This window comes from Haliaeetus albicilla, chromosome Z (genome assembly GCF_947461875.1).
Source record: "Haliaeetus albicilla chromosome Z, bHalAlb1.1, whole genome shotgun sequence".
NCBI lineage: Eukaryota > Metazoa > Chordata > Aves > Accipitriformes > Accipitridae > Haliaeetus > Haliaeetus albicilla.
In genome coordinates, this window is record NC_091516.1 from 13,972,416 (window position 1) to 13,991,150 (window position 18,735).

General features: G+C 42.2%; 1 protein-coding gene across 4 annotated transcripts in view; it reads right to left on the reverse strand.

Annotated features, from left to right (window-relative positions):
• The window catches only part of IQGAP2 (IQ motif containing GTPase activating protein 2), a 130,846-nt gene that overhangs the window by 97,616 nt on the left and 14,495 nt on the right, over positions 1 to 18,735 (reverse strand). For all 4 annotated transcript variants that reach the window (XM_069776824.1, XM_069776821.1, XM_069776822.1 and 1 more), the window contains exon 2: positions 10,665 to 10,764. In XM_069776824.1, the coding sequence (XP_069632925.1) occupies positions 10,665 to 10,764 (100 nt within the window). The remainder of the gene's footprint in view (positions 1 to 10,664; positions 10,765 to 18,735) is intronic.

Consider the following 18,735-nt stretch of genomic DNA (forward strand, 5'->3'; position numbering starts at 1 on the left):
CACTGCTCCTCCCTATTCCCCTCACTGGGAAACAAACACACCAGTGCCCTGAGCGTAACTACACCGTAGCAGGGCAATTGGGTGCAGTGAGGGGTGCTTGGCTGCAGGAACCACTGCGGCTTTTATTGCCTTCATGTGCAAATTCTGCCTTTGGCTCTACAACAGGCAGACAGACTGTTAGGGAGCAGAATGATAGGGGTAGTGAAAAGCATTGGTTTTAAGGCAATTTCATTCATTGCAAGAGTTCCTCTTACACTCTTACTTGCTGCACCAAATTTTATAATGCTCCCATCCACTTTGATGGTAACCAAGTCTTAGAAATAGTTAACATGCTATAGATGGCAGAGCTTAAGTTGTCAGACAAGCTTTACCACTTCCCTTGCAGGGTGAATGCACGACCAATAACCCAAAAGCTTTAACAGCCCAGGTGGGAGCAATAAGAGCCAGGATTAGAATCCAGGCTCTCATCTCTGCTGCCTCGCAAAGTGAGTAGGGCACTCGTGCACTGCAGACATTTATAGCACATCTTTACAATTGCAAATCTTTGAGCTCTCATTGCAGAGCAGGCTAGCTGTTTGTCCTCTGGGTAGCTGGAAGATTATGCATGCATTTAACCATCATCCTGCCAGAATAAATCTGTACTCAATACCACAATAACAACTCACTTGTCAACACTTCCCAGTTCAACTTGAACAAAAACCTGCAAGATTTTCTCCCCTTCAAGCTGGTAGAGCTGTTACACTTAGAACTAGTGGAGGTCTCCGCTTCCAAGCCAGAACCTGCCTAGCATTTATAGTGACTGGAAACCCTGTGAAATCCTTGCTAGCACTTCAAGCTCGAGAGCCGCTCCATTCATTCACTTGAGAGGATTCATTCACAGCCCTTCCCCCAGACTCGAATTTGTCAGGCTCAAAACCCATTCACAGCTCAGTCTACTTCTGAAACCTATTTCAGGCCTTAGTTGTCAAGAATGATGTTAACGTGCAGTAGAAACAGTGGAATACATTAAGTGTTTGAGGCCATGTCCTGCTGCCGCTACAGAAAACAGGCAACCACTATCTCGCCTCTTTATTTTGCAGCTAACACAAGGCTAATTTCAAATGCATACACTGTGGGCAGTTACAGCAAGGATATTTTGGGCTATCGTTGCTTTTTTTTACAAACAGAAACAGGTAACTCCATGGATTGCTTTCTCATCTGCACATGCATGGGTATCTAAGAGGTCCTCTGACTACCTCATGTGATTTGGAACTGCAAAATAAAAACCTTTGCAAGGAATATGTTTTGTTTGGGTTTTAAAGAAAACATTCCTTTGCACATGTGACTGAATTAGTTTAAGTTGTAGTAATTCAAGAGTATGTGCCAGTTCCTGAACTTGGTTGAAAAACAGATATAACTTAAATTTTCCAAAGAATGGCTCAGTTTAAAGAACCTTTTCCCCTGTCAGTGTTAAATCTGGGATTGAAGAGATTACCCTGAAATCTCTCATCTGTGCACTACAGAAAGTGCATAAGCAATTGGAAGAAGCATGGGCAGCTGGAAAACAAGCAAACAGCGAGAACCATTTTCACAGCCCTCACTACTTCAAGATGGAGATGGAGAGAATTTGAGGGCTTTACTTGGCCCCACACAGAGGCCAGCACATGCCTATCGCTACATATATCAATGAAAATAGCAAAAGCAATTATGGGAGGCTGTCACACTATCAGCTTCAAATGACAGTGGCTCCAGAACATCAAGAAGAGGTGGTCTCACAAATATCTTAGCCCCTCCAAGGTGCATACATACTCTTAGCAACTCTGGGACACTGCTATACCCCACCTTTTAATAGATCCTTGAATTTAAATGCAGGTGAGTAGAAAGCCATCTTTCTTAGAGCACGTGAAACAGAGACTAACAGCAATCAAAAGCACCATACAGTACACACACTGAGCCACACAACCCCGCTACTTAACCAGCTTAGTTATAAGTCTGACCACGTGTTGCTTTAAAAAGCATCTTCCCAAGTCCTAACTGTCAGCAAGAGTTTCTCACAGAGGACTGCCATTAACTCCTGTTGCAGAACACTGTGGGTTTTGCGATAGCTGTACCTACTAACAGGATTCACGCAGTCTCTGGTGAACAACATCAACAGCCAAAGCACTTTCTAGCATTACTCCATACCTAAAGAGGTAAAAACTGTCACAGGGTTCCTTCTCCAGTCAGTGAATTGTTGAGATATTTGCACCAAAAATGATTTTTAAGGGAACCCAGGCTCATAATGCTCAGCTGCTGCCTTATCTCATAAAGCGCTTGCCTGCAGTAGCTGGAGGCAAAAGCCAGGTGCAAGGTCACACCAACACGTTCAGTGAGCACTGACCCCTCCAGGCCCTGGGTTGTTTTTCCAATCCAGAACTGGACGTACAGTGGCACATTTGTTCTTTTGTAAATTTCATCAATTACTGGACCAGTTTTAGGCTGTCCACTCGCAAAGATGTAGCTAAGCAAGTCATAAGGGCCTGGATTTCTAGCATCCACAAAGCTATAGCAAAAGCCTTCTGGTCTAGAACCATGTTTCTTGTGAACACTCAATTTCTTGTTTCCAATACAGTGAGATCCCACCAGCACATACCTGTGGGCTTTTCATCAACAGTAGTGATCTACACAAAGTAGTGCTATAAAGGTCACCAGGTAAAGTTGCTGTCTCACCTCTTCTGATCTATGAAGCACCATTTACATCCCCCCTCAGCAGTTTCTGCAGGAGCCTGAATAAACACTTCTTCCAAAAATCAACAGCTCTCCAGGACATGGCAGTTGGAAAAGGAGGATTTCAGCATGTGAAATGTACACTCCTTCAAGGGAGCTGTTAAAAAGCAGATTCCATCAGCCCAGGTAATTTTCTCCTCTGGTCCAAAGCAAGCAGACACATGACCACATAACAAAGCTTTTTGAATGCTACTCTAGAGTTATAGCACAATGGGATATGTGACAGGCAGAATGCACCACTTGCTGGCCAGCTACGCCAGCAGTGTGGCATGCAACCATCACAGCCCGCAGTCCAGCATGGGTACACAGCACGCGTGCCCTGGCACGCGTGCTGTGATTTATTTCATCATTAATACACCAGAAGCAAAGGCCTTGGCTGCTCTTGGATGAATAGGAACTACACCCTGAGCAAAGTTGAAACAGTGCAGAAGGACCTACCCAGAGGTTAGGAGCAACACTTAAGCCCTTCCACACTAAGTGAAGGATAAAACAGCACCTTCTATCCCACAGTTACTGTCACAGCTTCTTCCCAACAGCAATTTCATATGAATCCCTTAGGCAAGGTGCAAACCTCAAGTCCCTCTGCTACCTCTAATAACCACAGCTGTGTTTTTTCCCTGCACAACTCAGACTCAATCTTTCCTTTACCGTTCTTTCAGATGTGGAAGTTTGGGTCAAGAATCACTGCCAGCCTCCCCTGGTAGCCTGCTTCCCTACTCCTTGGTGTGCTCCATATGGTACCATAATGACTCAGCTACTACTGATACCTTAGTGAGGCCACCTCAGGTTACACTTTAATATTAACTAGGAGCTGCAGAATGAAGCCATCGGTTTGATCTGACAAGCAGCGAGTCTTAAGCCAAACAGGCTTTCAAGTTGCACCACAGATAATCTAAGTTTCAAAGGAGAAAGTGAAGGAAAGATGAAAGAGCCCTGTGCTTTCTTGGTGAGATGAACCTACAAACGACACCAATATGAAGGCATCAGAGCATGAACTAGCTTCAAATTTGTCTCTCCTATTAAGAAAAAAAAAAGTAAAAAAAAAGTAAAAAAAAGTAAAAAAAAAGTAAAAAAAAGTAAAAAAAGTAAAAAAAAGTAAAAAAAGTAAAAAAAAGTAAAAAAAGTAAAAAAAAGTAAAAAAAGTAAAAAAAGGTAAAAAAGTAAAAAAAGGTAAAAAAGTAAAAAAAGGTAAAAAAGTAAAAAAAGGTAAAAAAGTAAAAAAAAGTAAAAAAAGTAAAAAAGTAAAAAAGTAAAAAAGTAAAAAAAAGTAAAAAAGTAAAAAAAGTAAAAAAAAGTAAAAAAAGTAAAAAAAAGTAAAAAAAAGTAAAAAAAAGTAAAAAAAAGTAAAAAAAAGTAAAAAAAAGTAAAAAAAGTAAAAAAAAGTTAAAAAAAGTAAAAAAAAGTAAAAAAAAGTAAAAAAAAGTAAAAAAAAGTAAAAAAGTAAAAAAAGTAAAAAAAGTAAAAAAGTAAAAAAGTAAAAAAAGTAAAAAAAGTAAAAAAAGTAAAAAAAGTAAAAAAAGTAAAAAAGTAAAAAAAAGTAAAAAAAAGTAAAAAAAGTAAAAAAAGTAAAAAAAAGTAAAAAAAGTAAAAAAAGTAAAAAAAGTAAAAAAAGTAAAAAAAAGTAAAAAAAAGTTAAAAAAAGGCAAAAAAGGCAAAAAAGGCAAAAAAGGCAAAAAAGGCAAAAAAGGCAAAAAAGGCAAAAAAGGCAAAAAAGGCAAAAAAGGCAAAAGTAAAAAAAGTAAAAGTAAAAAAAAACAAACAAAAAAATTCACAGCTCCTTTTACGAGAGGGTCTGCCTAAAAGAAAGGTGGAAAACTTTGGGAAAGAGAGCCAGCTCTGAAATGACTATATTGTTGCTTCAGTGCATTGCTATAGGATAAGTGCCATATGGTTTAGTCTCCAAAAAACAAAGGTCACATCCATCATTACTCAGCAGCATTATTCCACAACTATACACGCTGAGCAATGACCCATAACATGTGCACAAATTACCTCAACATCCCAGTGAGCAGGTCAATGCATCCTGTACAGAAATTAACACAAAGGTTTCTCTCTCCTTCGGATCTTACTATTAAGACTTTTCATATGCAAATATCACTATCCAAGCAATTATTGGATTGATTGATAACTTGCATATGAAAACTCTGACATATCTGCACAAATGTATAACTATCTAGAACAAAAAAACTGTTCAACTCAATAGGTGGTAGTCTGTCTGCTAGGTAAGTACTGTTGAGGATCAAAACATGAAACAGCGAGTATACCTGCTGATCAATACCCATGCCGAGACTGAGCTACTTCAGGGATGGGTATATCCTGGCTAAGTAGGATTCTTCCAAGAATTTCATCTCATGAAGCACCCTAATTTCAAACATTTGGCCTTTACAGAGCTGCTGCCAGTCATGTTTATGGGTGCTTTATTAGGCTTAAGGCAGAGGGGGTAGATGAGCCAGAGTTCATAATCTACAACATGTAAGTGGACTACCACTCCCAGAAGAATGATTTTTTTGCCAAATCCATACAAAACAGGTTACTAAGAAGTATCTTAACATTTTCTGCTTTTAGTCAGCTAGTTGTACAGTTACATTACAATTTTATGCATTTACCTCTAAGCACAAAGCTTTAAAGATTTCCTGTAGTCTGAAAGAAATGGACTTAAAATAGCGCATTTGAGTAGCATTAATTCACTCATGAGCTGCCAGGGCAGCACGGCTGCCAACTTCGCTCACGGAGAAACAGCAGCATGAAACCTGGCAGAATTCACTTGTAGTACCAAGCCTTCATGGGACCCTGGTAGCCCCCCCAGAAATGGGGTGGGCTCCAAAGCAACCCTCCACAGTCCCACAGTCCTGACAACTGGAGCAACTTGGGCTTTCTATGGTGCTATAGTACTGCAAAACTGTTGGCTTTAACTGAAGCCAGTTAAGCACTTCAGGGTTTGACCTTTTAAGTATATTAAACTGCATGTACATTTTTACACAGCAGCTTCCAACTGTGATCTCGTCAGTGATAAACACTGCAACTAGCCATTGCAAACCAATTTAATAAAAATGAATACAATGAAGGAGGCAGGTTTTGGGACCTAAAATGGATTATATGATTTTCTATTGTAAAGAAAATGGAAAAGAATGAGGATTTAAATTTTCAAAATAAAAAATTACTTCTCAAAAGAAATTTGCAGGAGAGTTTTCCTTCACTGTGTCTTCATTTTCCGAACGTTGAAGCTAAAGCTTCAGTGTTTCACACAAGTTCCTGTCCTATGAACAGCTGAGTAAGTAAAAAGAAATAAGACAAATGCTGGCAGTTCTGGTTATGAAATTGCAGCATATACTTTGTGAAACAAAGTGTATTCCATTTCATGCAGAGAGAGAGATAAGGTTAGTAAAACGAGGCCTCCCATGGTTCAAATTCAAGCTTAGCAGAAGAAGGTGTAATTTCCAAGAAGCCAAAAGAAATAATGTCTGCTTAATTATGGATGATTATAACCCTAGCCAGCCACAACAGATTTACTGTAAACTTGATTTGCATTGTATGCCAAAGCTTCAATCAGGGTTTAAACCCCTTCAAATCTGTATTATCATTTATAGCATGGTAGTTGCACATCTGCAAAGAGGCAAGCAACAGTAAAAGCCAAACTTGAGGCAGAATCTGATGTTCTGGGTATTACAAACATAATCTTTGGAAAGGAAGATGTGGTAAATTTTATTGATTCAAATTAACCTAATCCAATAAGACATTAGGGCTTGTGACACAGCTGTTCATGCCCACCTTAAGCTTTTGTTATTTGACAGAAGAATTTCCCAAGCGATACTGGAAATGTATTGGTGTAATGTCTAGAGAGCTTCTGTTCAAAGCACCCATGGTTACATTGCTTGAAGTGAGAAAATCCCAACTCCTAATTGCTTATTCTTGATTTTATTCTTCTCAGGAGTTCAAGGATACCGGATACTATCCATTTTTCTCTACTTTTTTTTAAAATATGCAATAAACTTTCCTTAAAGACAAAAGTAATAAACAACATATATGAGCAACCAAAAGTTCAGTTTATCAGATGTGCAATTTCAAGGAGAAGGGGGCCAGCAATCTGACAGAACAAAATGTTTTTTCTCCAATATCAAATATAACACCCTAGTCAAACATTACTGACCTCTGCAAATCTTAAAAGCCTGCTCACTGTGTTTAAAAAAATGATTTCCTATGCTGTATACATATAACAGATACTGTGCCTAGCACAGAAGGTATTTGCAGAAGCATCAGCTACCAGTGGCAGCATTCTTCTTTCATGGAAAAACTTGGAAAGTTTTTATTAAAGCTGGACTACAGGAAGTAAGTGTGCAAACAGTGGTCTGAAAAGCGGCTGAAAGTAGACATTCTTCACTCATTTAATTAACTCTGGCACTTAAAAATGCAGAGAGAGCTGCTATAAAATAATATTTTGATTACAAATATGGTGAGAAAAGAACCATAACTCCTGCCATAGTACTGTCACAGCCATGTGCTGCCTCAGTCTTTTGCTATTTATTGCTTATTTCAGTATTTATTACTCTTCAGTATGGGCCAAAACACATTGCTGATTAGCTGAAACAGTATTTGCTGTCATTTCAGCAGCAGCCAACTGAATAGAAAAACTCACCTTGCTTTACCCTTTCAGTCTATTTATTGTCATTGCTACCCATAGTGTCCTAAATACTAAAAAATCCTCTCTGTGCATTGAGGTTTTATAGAAGCAAAAAAAGCTTGCACCTGTAAACAGAAATCAAGCATGTCAGAGAGGCAGTTCCCACTCCTAGGTTTCGCCCAGGAGGGCATGGCTGGGACCAAGCAGGCAGCAGCCACAGCTCCGGGCGGTTTCACAACTTGTTGCCGTGCCTGGGGCCAAAGGCACCATCCTGCCTCCTCTGACCCAGCCCCACTGCCACAAGCACATAGCCGGGGAGGGGACCCTGTGCATCCCACGGGGGCTGCCCCAGCACTGGGGAGCAGGGGCGAGCACCCAGCTGGGACCCGACCCCTCCATTCAGCAGCAGCAGCAAAAGCTGATCCATCCTGCAAAACTGCACCCCCAACATGGCTGAAGGGCAGGACCCTCCATGTGCTGTTGAGGTAGCCTGCGCCCTACCCCCAAGCCTCCCAGGCTTGCACTGGTCTTGTTTTGTCACAGTTTGAATTACAACCCTGTTGCTCTCTCTGAGGCTGCCATCTCGATTTCCAAAGTCCCCAGTTTTGTTCAAGCTCTGTTGGGATAAGGAAAATGCCATAACATGCAAAAGTGCGCACGTCAACATGTTTCACCCCTAATCAAGCACACAGAGAGGGCAATAACTGTGCAGTGAGAAGAGATATGGCATTTTCTCATGCTGCTGTTTTGCCAGGTCAAGGCTGGGGAGAACATGGCCATGCACCTTTGCCATCCCAGCTTGTCCCTGACACTGGCCCAGCCTCCCTGGACAGCATTACTCACCTCTTGAAGGAGCGGGGCTAGGGGCTACACAGCTATGAGACACAGGCATTTCTGCAAGGTTTTTTTGTATGTGTTCATTGCTGGTTTTTCACATTACTCAGAGTCCATCTCAGGGCAAAATCTCATGGTGCAACTGAGTTATCCCAACTGTTCTCTGTGAAGGGAGAAGTTTCCCACGCCCTCTTCTTTCCCCCATAGCAGCTCTGTCCACACAAGAGCACCCCCAGAGCCTTCATCACCATCACCACCCTCTCCTCCCTAAGGAGCACTGGGGCCAGCGTGCTGAGGCACAGGAGGAGGACGTCCAGCAGCATTGAGTTGCCACATCAGCTCCACCTGTGACAACCCAACCCTTATGCTCCAGCACTCATTCCCACCTTATGAACATTACCAGTAAATTATAATTTTCCAAATGGAGAACCAGAAATGCTTCCAGGTACCTAACAGCCCTGACAGCGACTGTTCTGGCTGCAAAGTCCTATCACCTGCTGGCAGAGCTAAAGGAGTGTTTCTTCTAGAAAACTGCTAATGACATGAACCCATATGAAAATAAACACAAGGAAGAGCAGGGGGTTACTCATAGCAGGTGGCAATTGAAGTCATTAATTGTAAAAATAACTTCACATTTCTTTGTGAAATATCAAGGGAGATGCTTCAAGTTAAATAGAGGACTTGAGTTCAAAGCAACAAGTAGCCCTGAGAAGGTGAGAGGGTGAAAAAAGCCATGAAGATATGTTAATAATGATAATAGAAGAGAAAAGGCTGGATTTGGAGACTAATCATTATTCCTACCTTGCCAGAAGCCAGCAGGCAGGGGAGTTGCAACAAACCAAGGACAAACCTTGAGTAAAATCAAAGCTTGACTCACTGACATTTCCTGAGATGGTGGAGCTGATCTAACCTCTCAGCAAGCAAGGTGGAAACCTGCTCCCTCCCCTCTCTCAAGTGTGCTGCTGGACCCCATCGCCTTCCTCTTGCCAGCACTGATTCTCCTCTGACCCCTTGATCAGACCAGCCAGCTCACTAAACCACTAGAAAACTAACTCAGCAAAAGAGCTACAAATTTCGTGCCAGCATAGCAAGCTGACACAGCTGACCAAGGGCAATCTCTTGCAACTGCACAATGGAGGCAACAGGAGTGTGCAGGGAAAGACAGTCCTCTCTGGCAGCGTTAAGACACTTGCCATCTGAAATATGTGAACAGGGAACCACTCTGCAGCAAAAAGAGGAAGAAAGAGCAGAGGAGGCAATGTTTGCTACAGCAAATGGGACAGTGTAATGAATAGGAAGTGGGAATGGCTGATTTTTACAACAATGCCCCTAGGACAAGATCATTGGCCACTAGCGGCCCTGCGACTGCTAAAGAGGTAACTGTCAATGCCACGCAGTGATGGTGAGGGGAATGGTGTGGAAACAAAGCCCAGGGCACGGTTTTATGGTTGATTCCTGACTGAAGTGCTCTCATTCTAAAGTTACTCCATTCTAAAGCTCCTATGGTTTATCATCGCACTGAGGTTTCCCAGCTTGCACTACTCATCAGAGTTCAGGTTTCCTTTTCCCTACAGAAATTCCTGGGAACTACAGTTTAGGACTAAAAACACCATCATCAGCAAACACAGAGCAGAAGCAAGACACTTAGAGTGGTGCCCCAGGCAATAAATTGAGTACAACAGGCATCTTTGAAAAATTCTGACCAGACTGAATGTAAAATATGCTTTTACATATAATAGCAGCACTTCAAGCTACTCCAAAAGCACAAGGATATTGCACCTTATTTCCTTGCTCAGTAATTATGAAAATATTGTTGAGTGTTTTGAGAATAAAGCATACATCGCACAGTACATTTGCACAAAGGTGCTAAAATCCCTGTGCAGTTGCAGATGAATGCTTAATCACAGACTGTCGCTTCAAGAGGTGAGTATTCCTGAACAATGGGTTAGAGGAATTAAAGGCAGAGCAGAGTCCAGGTTATCTTATTGCCCTGCCTGCACTTACCACTGAAACACTGAGATGATATGGATCATTAACCCAGTAAGAGCCCAGGTGATTTTCTTCTATCTTAGCAACTTGAATCACTCCACAAGCACTAGTGCCAAGAAGGGAGCACAAGCATGACCATGCAGCCAGAAACAAAAGACTTTCCCCAGTTAGTCACATAAGCTTCACTCAGCTTCTCACAAAACCACAGCCTTTGGTTCTAGTACCCAGCCCTGACTTTCATTGAAGATGGTCACCACAGTAACTCTGATGAGATTGTCTTAATTATTTCTAAATCCTTCTTTGAATTAAACTTTTCACATTGGGCATTAGTTTCTCATACCGAATGCTATAAAATTCCAACATTAAGTTAATCCAACTAATTCAAGAAGTGGAATTAAAAATTACAATACTCAAGAACACAACAGGCCTGAACTTCTGTATTTAAAGGCCAGGGGTAGGTGTGCTTTCATTTACTTACCTTTTTGCTTCTTCTAAGTGGCACAGATACTCATAAGCAATGTTCTGACGCCTCCTCTCATCCATTTCCTCTGCTGAAATCCTTTCATCATCCACAATAGCTGCAAACAGAAACCCATATCAAGTTACACGAGTCGGGGTGATTCTTAGAGCAATTTTACTGAGAACCTAGGCAATTTACTACAGAAGAGAAATTGAAAGTCATCCCTCCTGCTCAAAAGTGGCCTTTTACAGCATGGTGCACAAAGATATCTAGGTTGCCAAAAAGATTCTGTTCTCTGTATGATGAATTCCTCAAGTTTCACTTGTTCAAAACCAAGCTCTTTGTCCGTCGCCTGGTTTGGGGACAGGATGGAGCACTCAAACATGTGGGGCTGACTTTGGGAGCCAGCAGAGTTTCAGCTTACACATCCTCAGAGGAGTTTGAGGACTCCTGTAGGGAAGCTCAAAGCAAGCAGCAGATGGAGCAGCCCTGTGCTAAGCTGAGCCTCAGCAGCAGAGCTGAAGACAACAACGCACTGCAAACGTATCTCAGGGCAACCTGGAAACAAGCTGCAGCTTCAGGAACCTGTGAGACTGCAATAGACTGAGCTGCATCCCACTGATGGGGATGATGAGGGCTGTAATCAAATGAACAAGCTGTGGTATTCACACTCCTACTTACTGCTGCACCCACATCACCTCCCATAAAAGCACTCTCCCAGCCTATTAAGAATGACTCTGTGCACATCTCCAGCTGCAGACAACACTGATTATTAACATCTACTACCCCATGACTGGTCTCCCTCTCTTTGTAGGGTAGAGAGGTCCTCTGATTAGATATACAATTCTTCCAAATGCTTCTCGCAATGAACCTGAACGACCATACAGTAGTGCTGAATGTTAATCACAGCATGTGAGGCTTTTGGAAACAGCTTTCATTATAAACCAGTTACCAAAGTGACACCCTATTTGTGCTAGCAGCTGCCAAAAAGAGCTGCCCCTGCCCTCCCTCATGCTTCTCAGCCACATACTCGTGTCACCTCTCATGTCAGAGCCAGCAATCCTGCAGCTGCATCAGTGAACCAGCACAAGGGGCAGCCCTCACTGAAGAGCGATGACGACGAAGAGACCCACATCTAGGAAGATCAGGTCCCTGATCTGAGCTGCTGCACACCTGCAGACACACTGGCACAGGCTCAAGGGAGGGGACGGAAATGCAGGGCTGGGCCAGCCACTTTCTGCGGCAGCCCACAAGCCAATTAACTGAGAACACCAAGACATCCTTGGTAAAAAACACACGGGCCTCTCTCCTCCTCAAATGCACTGTGAGATGCTTTTAAAAAACTGTTACACAGACTGCACTTGCCACAAGCAAGTTTTCAGTGGTTCCCTGATGCAGCGGCCTCATGGAGTGGGTAAACACCTTCCAGTAGCTGATACAGGCAACTCAAGTAAAAGGCACTATAATAAAGCCAGGAGTTGGGCTTTAACAGTACACACATACATTGAAGGCTGTACCTCAAAAAAACCCACAGAAATTATCCCACATGCATTTACTGAGGACACAAAAGAAATGACACTGCTTGCCCACATTTTGGACTGATGCTACCACACATTTGTTAACATATCATATAGCTGCTTTGAGCTTTGTAGTTTCAGTTTTAATCACTACAGGCATTGATATCTCTCATCTTCTTTTGCTTTTCAAATGACTCTTCCTAATTACCCAGAAGCTTCATACACAGATAAAACAAATAAGTATCTTGCTCAGAGTCCCTTTTAAGTCTGGTAGCTCCAATAAGGATGACTCACTCTACAATGAGCTCTCAGATACTGTAATCAGGTCATTGCTTGCTATGAACCAAAACATTAGTTTGGAGGCAAACATGAGATGCAGGTGGTAAAACACTCAGCCTGACAAACTGGCCATGGAGGCTGCTCTACTGCTGCTCTTGCCCAGGCCACCATGAGCGAGCCCAGGTCATGCTGTTCCCACTCCCTGACACAGTTCCTCTGCTGCAGAGGGCTCCTGGCTCTCAAGAGCAAGGGAGAAGTGTTGATGAGCCACCACGCTGAAATTTAATATATCACTTTATTACTTGTGACATTGAGCTCTGAGACCATTTTTCAAACATCATAGCTCTCTCTGCGCTATGACAGCCCCACGGAGGAAGATAAATGCCATCAGAGGAGCCCAGCTGACCATCAATCGTAGTGGGCTATAGCCCTGTCAGCCAGGATGGGACAGCCAATACCAGACTAAGCCTTCATTCCCTGTGACACAGCTCCTGCGCCCTGGGAGCTCGTTAAACAGCCATTTACTCCTGCCGTCCAAACACAACTCGCCACAGCCATAAGCAAAGCAGCAAAAAAGGCAGCTTGTCTGCAAGTAGGAGTAAGAAAACCACATAACCTATTTGATAAGTATCAGTCTAGGAATTTACCTGAACAACACTAATGCTTTACGATCTAGTCCTGGATCTACACATCCACAGGTCCCTCCCATCCTCAGTTAGGACATCCCAGATCAAGCAGCCCTGGCCAGCCTCAAATCCCTCATTGAAATTATTTGCAAAGATTGATTCAGAGGGTGGATGAAGGCACTGACAGATACTGTGGGATTGTAATGGTTGTTCTGCTTAGGAAACCCTCCAATAATGAGGGGAAAGGGCAAGAGGTGAGAACAAGTAACTTGTAGACACTGAAAAGTGGAAAACCCAGATCCTTTCTAGAAGAGATACTGTATCTCTTCTTTCCTACTGTAAAGTAGGAAAACAGGCTTCTTTCCTGCCAGGGACAAAGCAGCTGTTTCTGAGCTGAAAAACTGAGCCCTGAAAAGACAGAGCACGGGGAGTGCCAACACCTACAGAGCTTATGCTGGAAGGAGTCTCTTGCAACACTGGCTTCCAATAAGACTGATTGCATGCTTTCCCCCTCCAGCACACAGTCTTCAAACAACAGTGCTATCACATCAAATAAGCGGTTACAGACACTTTTAGAAACAGCAATGACAACCTGCAGGATAGACATGGGCCCAGGACTGAGCTGTAGAGGAAACTACTTTGAAGACTTGGGTCCTTAAAGTCTAGTCTACTATAATGTATTTTGGCAAAGGCTTCAGTTTTTGACTAGAGTCCTGCATATAGCTTTCCACAACTTCAAACGCCCTATGAATGCATCCATCAATCCAGCCACACCAAATTCAACACACAAACGAGCTTGGTTTGAAGACAGAAAGCTCAGTCTTTCTGCCTAACAGGGCATGTATTAGTCATAAGACTGGGAAGATTGATGAAAGAACAAACACATTTCTGCTGTATCAGTAACTTCTTGATAGTGCTCAACTCACAAGGGAAGATGTTACAGGATAGAGTAAGCAGGGCTAGGCTTCACCTGAAGACATCCAGCCCACTGGTAAAGCCAAGGAGGATCCACGCAGACACAAAATGTTGCAGCTGAAAAGATCCAAATACCACAGAACAAGGCACATGCACACTACCTAGAAGCTATACAGGGCGGGGGGAAAAGGCATTTAAAATAACATCTTATGATTCAATTAATCAATTTAGTGACTTGATTTGGAATTAAGAGGAAAAATATCAAATATTGCCTCAAAGAGGAAATGTTAAAAGTATATCTGGACTACTGACAAAAACTTTAAAAATGCCAGTGTAGCTAGCCTAAAAGCTCTCCATTTCAATTCAGTTTAGATGTTGTCACCCTGTTAGCCAACAGTCAATACATACAAAGCATGTGTGCTAAGACACCAAGTTCCCTCATTACAGGTATTCCTTCATGGAAAAACACCAAAGGAAGAGTGTGTATGAAACACTGCACGGAGTACTAAAGCTTAAATTGCCACACCTAATTTTGAACAAACACAAGAACAGACTTACTCTGGCATTCAGTATGATGCAAAAATTGTGTAAGTATACTCTTCCCACAATTGGTTCAATGGGAATAAAGTCACACTCTACTAGCAACTTCCTACATATTCTCATTCCACATATTTCTTACAAAAATAAGTCTGTTTACCAGGGAGTGTTCATAAATTGAGAGACTTGAGCATCTTCCACCAGCTGACGTACTGCACTTACACCCATCCTTATCTTTGTCTGAAATAGTTGTCCTGTGTACCACCATCATGGAAGAAAGAGAAGAATAGGCAAGGCAGTAGCTAGGACCAGTGGATGTCTGGGGTTTGGTTATGGATTGCAAAAACTTTCTGATGTGCCCTGATCCAAGACAGCCACTCCAGCTGTTGACAAACACTTGGAGCTCTGTCAGCTGCTGACCACAGGGCTGCCAACGCAACCCAAGGCATGCCATGTGCCTACAGTCAACACAGCACAAGCAGCTTTTACTGGGTCTGACTCAGCATTAGTAGACAACATAAAAGCATTTCAACCTTCTGGATTTGAGTAAGTTTTCAGAAATAGGGCCACCACTTCTGAAGCTGCAATATAATTACTGAAACTAGTAATCAGCCCAGGTGTGCAAGAGCCACTGGAGCCATGACCTTACTTACTAACAGTGTCTAGAAAGCGATTCAGAACTTCAGGTTCACATAAGATATGCTCAGTTTACACAAGAATTTTAAGAACAAGTACTGGCTGTGTAAATGTTGCCCAAGTTCAGAGTTAACCCTCTTATCACAACCATGGTAAGGATTTTGGAGGTCACAGGGTCACAGAGATAATCCACGTCAACACTGAGTTTACCAGATCTCTCCCATTAGTATGTTTATACTTGAGATGCCATTAAATAGGAGGTGTTTTACAGGTCTAATTTGCAACAGTTTTCAAATAAGCCCATGGATCCATGGATTGTATTTTTAAATGAAGCTAAACTTGAAACTTCTATAATACATAACCAAAGAGCATGCAAAGAAAGGTAATGTTTGCTTTAATTTCTGAATGCAAATTTACGAAACACTTTACAAGGCATAAGTCTAAGTTATTTAGGGATAACAATTCCCCAAACAGACATTTTTTGTTATCTTAAAAAACTGAGGCTGGAAAAAAACCCCTGCAAAACCTACAACAGCATTTAAGGGTTCCTGGTCATTCATTTGCACTCAGACATTTGACTATATGCAATAGTTCAAGAAGAGCACGTGGCTGCTTCTAGCAGGCAGACCCTTTAATAAGGCATTTGCCACAGACACACCAAAAGAATTCTTATACTGAAGAAGGCAAAGAAAGGAACAGAGGCTTTTATTTCCCAGGGCCAATCCCCCTCAATTTCCTGCCACCAGAGACTTTTTCCCATGGAAAGTGAGACGTGAGCAAGGAGGAGGAGGGCTCTTTGGCACCACAACAGGGAAGCTCAATACACAGGACATAACAGAGGACAGAGAGAACAAAATCCTCTTATAGTGACAGAAAAGAATTTGTAAAGTCAAGATTGAGGGAGAAGAGAGATACTTGAGCAAATACTGTAAAATGCTGGAATAAAAGTTTTTCACCAGAGTATTTGAATTAAACATTAGTTAAACCACATTTGGCAGCCCCAGCAGTGTGCCATCCTGGCCACACAGTTGGCAAGGCAAGGCAGTGCTCCAGTCCACTGGTGAGAAATTGTGCAAATTCTCCATACCCTCCCCTCACACCTTCGGGCCTCCTCCACCCAAGCCTGTACCCACATCCCCAATATTAGGACACTAAAAAGCATTTAACAGAGCCATGCTATAACAGTTGAAAACACAAAAACAAAAGCCGAGCCCCTCTTGCATAAAAACTACTGATGAAAGCTGCGCTCAGTAAAACAGGCGCTAGGCAGCATCCCATTTATGTCTGCCTGTACCATGAGACTGAGCTGCAAACGTGAAGCATTTGTCAGCACACTTCAGTGCTGTAGTTTCAAGAAAAAGCTAGTTGCATTTTAGATAGTCAAGGTGACTTAAAACCTTAGGTTATATGAGAACATGGAACTATTTTGCCTTAGTGTGAAAGAGGCCAATAAATTCAGTGTAATCTTTTTACTCCTAGTCAAATTTGTACTTTAGGTACCCAGCACCCCACGAGCACCTGCCCATGGCAGTTCAGCTACATGATCACTCTCAGGTTGGCAATTCAGGTGCTGCTACTGCACCAACACAGCACCAGCCAACCCCACCCCGTAGCCAGAGCAGGTCTGAGCTGGCAGTCCTCTGAGCCAGGCTCGCTGCTACCTAAGCTGCCCTCACTGCAGTGGGGCAGGAGCTTACAGCACTGCCAGGCTGCTGGAAAATATGTGGACAGGATTACATGTACAGATACCAGAAAAGCACTGCTCAAAGCTAGAGAGGCAGAAGGAGTTCCTTCCTGAGCCTCAGCTGCCAATATTGACTTGCAGGTATCTAATGCAACAGTTTAATAAGTATGCAGAAGAAAATATGCCAACTTTAACTACATGAACAGAGATCATTCAACAGGCTACTAAGAAAAAATGGCTTTACAGCACCAAACACCTATTGCAGATGTTCTGTTATTAAGGTATTTAGTACCTACAGGTCTACTATTATGTTGGAAGACACTATCTTTTCATTCTTGAAAAATTGAAGGCTCCGATCAAAACAGTTTTCTATAGGCTTCCTCTGTCAAAAAGCACAGTCACAAGCAGCTAGCGCATGTCCCACAGCAATAAAACCAGATGGGCTGAGCCTTTTTCTATGACTCCAGTTAAGAGAATTCAGTCCATTCCCTGAACATTTGCTCCGAGAAAGGGCTCTGGACAAAGGCAGACACTGCAAGCACTCAAAAACCTATCACAGCTGTGAACTTGGAGGACAGGTTCACTTGAAATAGTAGACTAATACATTTTATTAAATCATGAGGCTCTTCAATATGGCATTTTTCAAATCTTTCCAACATTGAACTACTGTCCCCCTCCCTTAAACATGGCTATATCTCTCCTAATCTAGTTATTACATTGTCCAAAGCATGCAGGCTCAGATTTTCATACAGAAATACACATGCCTCTTCTGGCCAGCAGACAGACATTATTATCTGCCCACACAAGTTTTGTGTCACACAGGATCTACAGGACCACGGTTCTGGGCCAGATCTCACTGCCAGACACAGCACAAACAAGGAAAACAAAAAAACACCATTAGCATGGGAGTGTTGACAACAGAAGTCCAGTAAAATGACATCCTGATGTAAAATCAAAAATGTTTGCTAAACCAGTCTTTCCCCTGAGCTTTCTCATAGAGCCTCATTCCTGTGCATTCACTTTCCTGAGTCCTCCTCCCCCCATTTCCTTGAAAAAGGTCTTATTTCAGGCTTATGTACGTGCTACCACAAGTCCAACCACATCCATTTACAGACACTGAGCTCTATTACAATACATGGACCTTAGGACTATCATACCAAGGGGACAGTGTTGCAACAGCAACCACAGAGCATGCTCCTGGAGCCAAGTGTCAAAACTGCTTGATTTCACAGACTGTCAAGTACCGACACTGGCAGAAGGCTGTAGGATTCCTCAGATGTGTCTCAAGATACTTGAATTCCCACAAAGTTTAGAAAAAGTCTCATTTAACCACACAGACGCAAGATAGCTTTGGCATTCAGCACATAACCACGTCTGCTGCCAGAACATTTAACATTCATTTTTCTGCTTACAGGTATACATATCCTTTATTTTTAAACCTCAGGCTTTCTACAGTATCATCAAGTGAGACTTTAGTAGAAGCAATACATTAAAAGACATTAAGTAGTTCTGACATTATCTTATTGTATAATGATACCAGAGCACAGCCATCTCTTGTCTAGTAGGGTCCTTTAACCTGGTACAGAAAAATAACATGGTTCATTTTATCTTAACTTCAGTATAATTGTTCTGTAAGGAGACAGAGTAATGGAGTTGGAGGAAGTATAGGAAAATCCAACTCCAAACAATTTCAGTTAGCTTCAAGTGTTGCCATCTACAATTACAAACATGAAATGCAATTTATCAGCCTATTGCCCAACACTTTCCACCTACATTTAACTGCCAGTCTCACTGTCTCCAGCAATACTTCATGTAACTCCTTAATAAAATTGTAACTGTTTACCTTTGCATACTTTGCTAGCTGGTCACTTCAAGGCACAACAGATTTCCCCAAG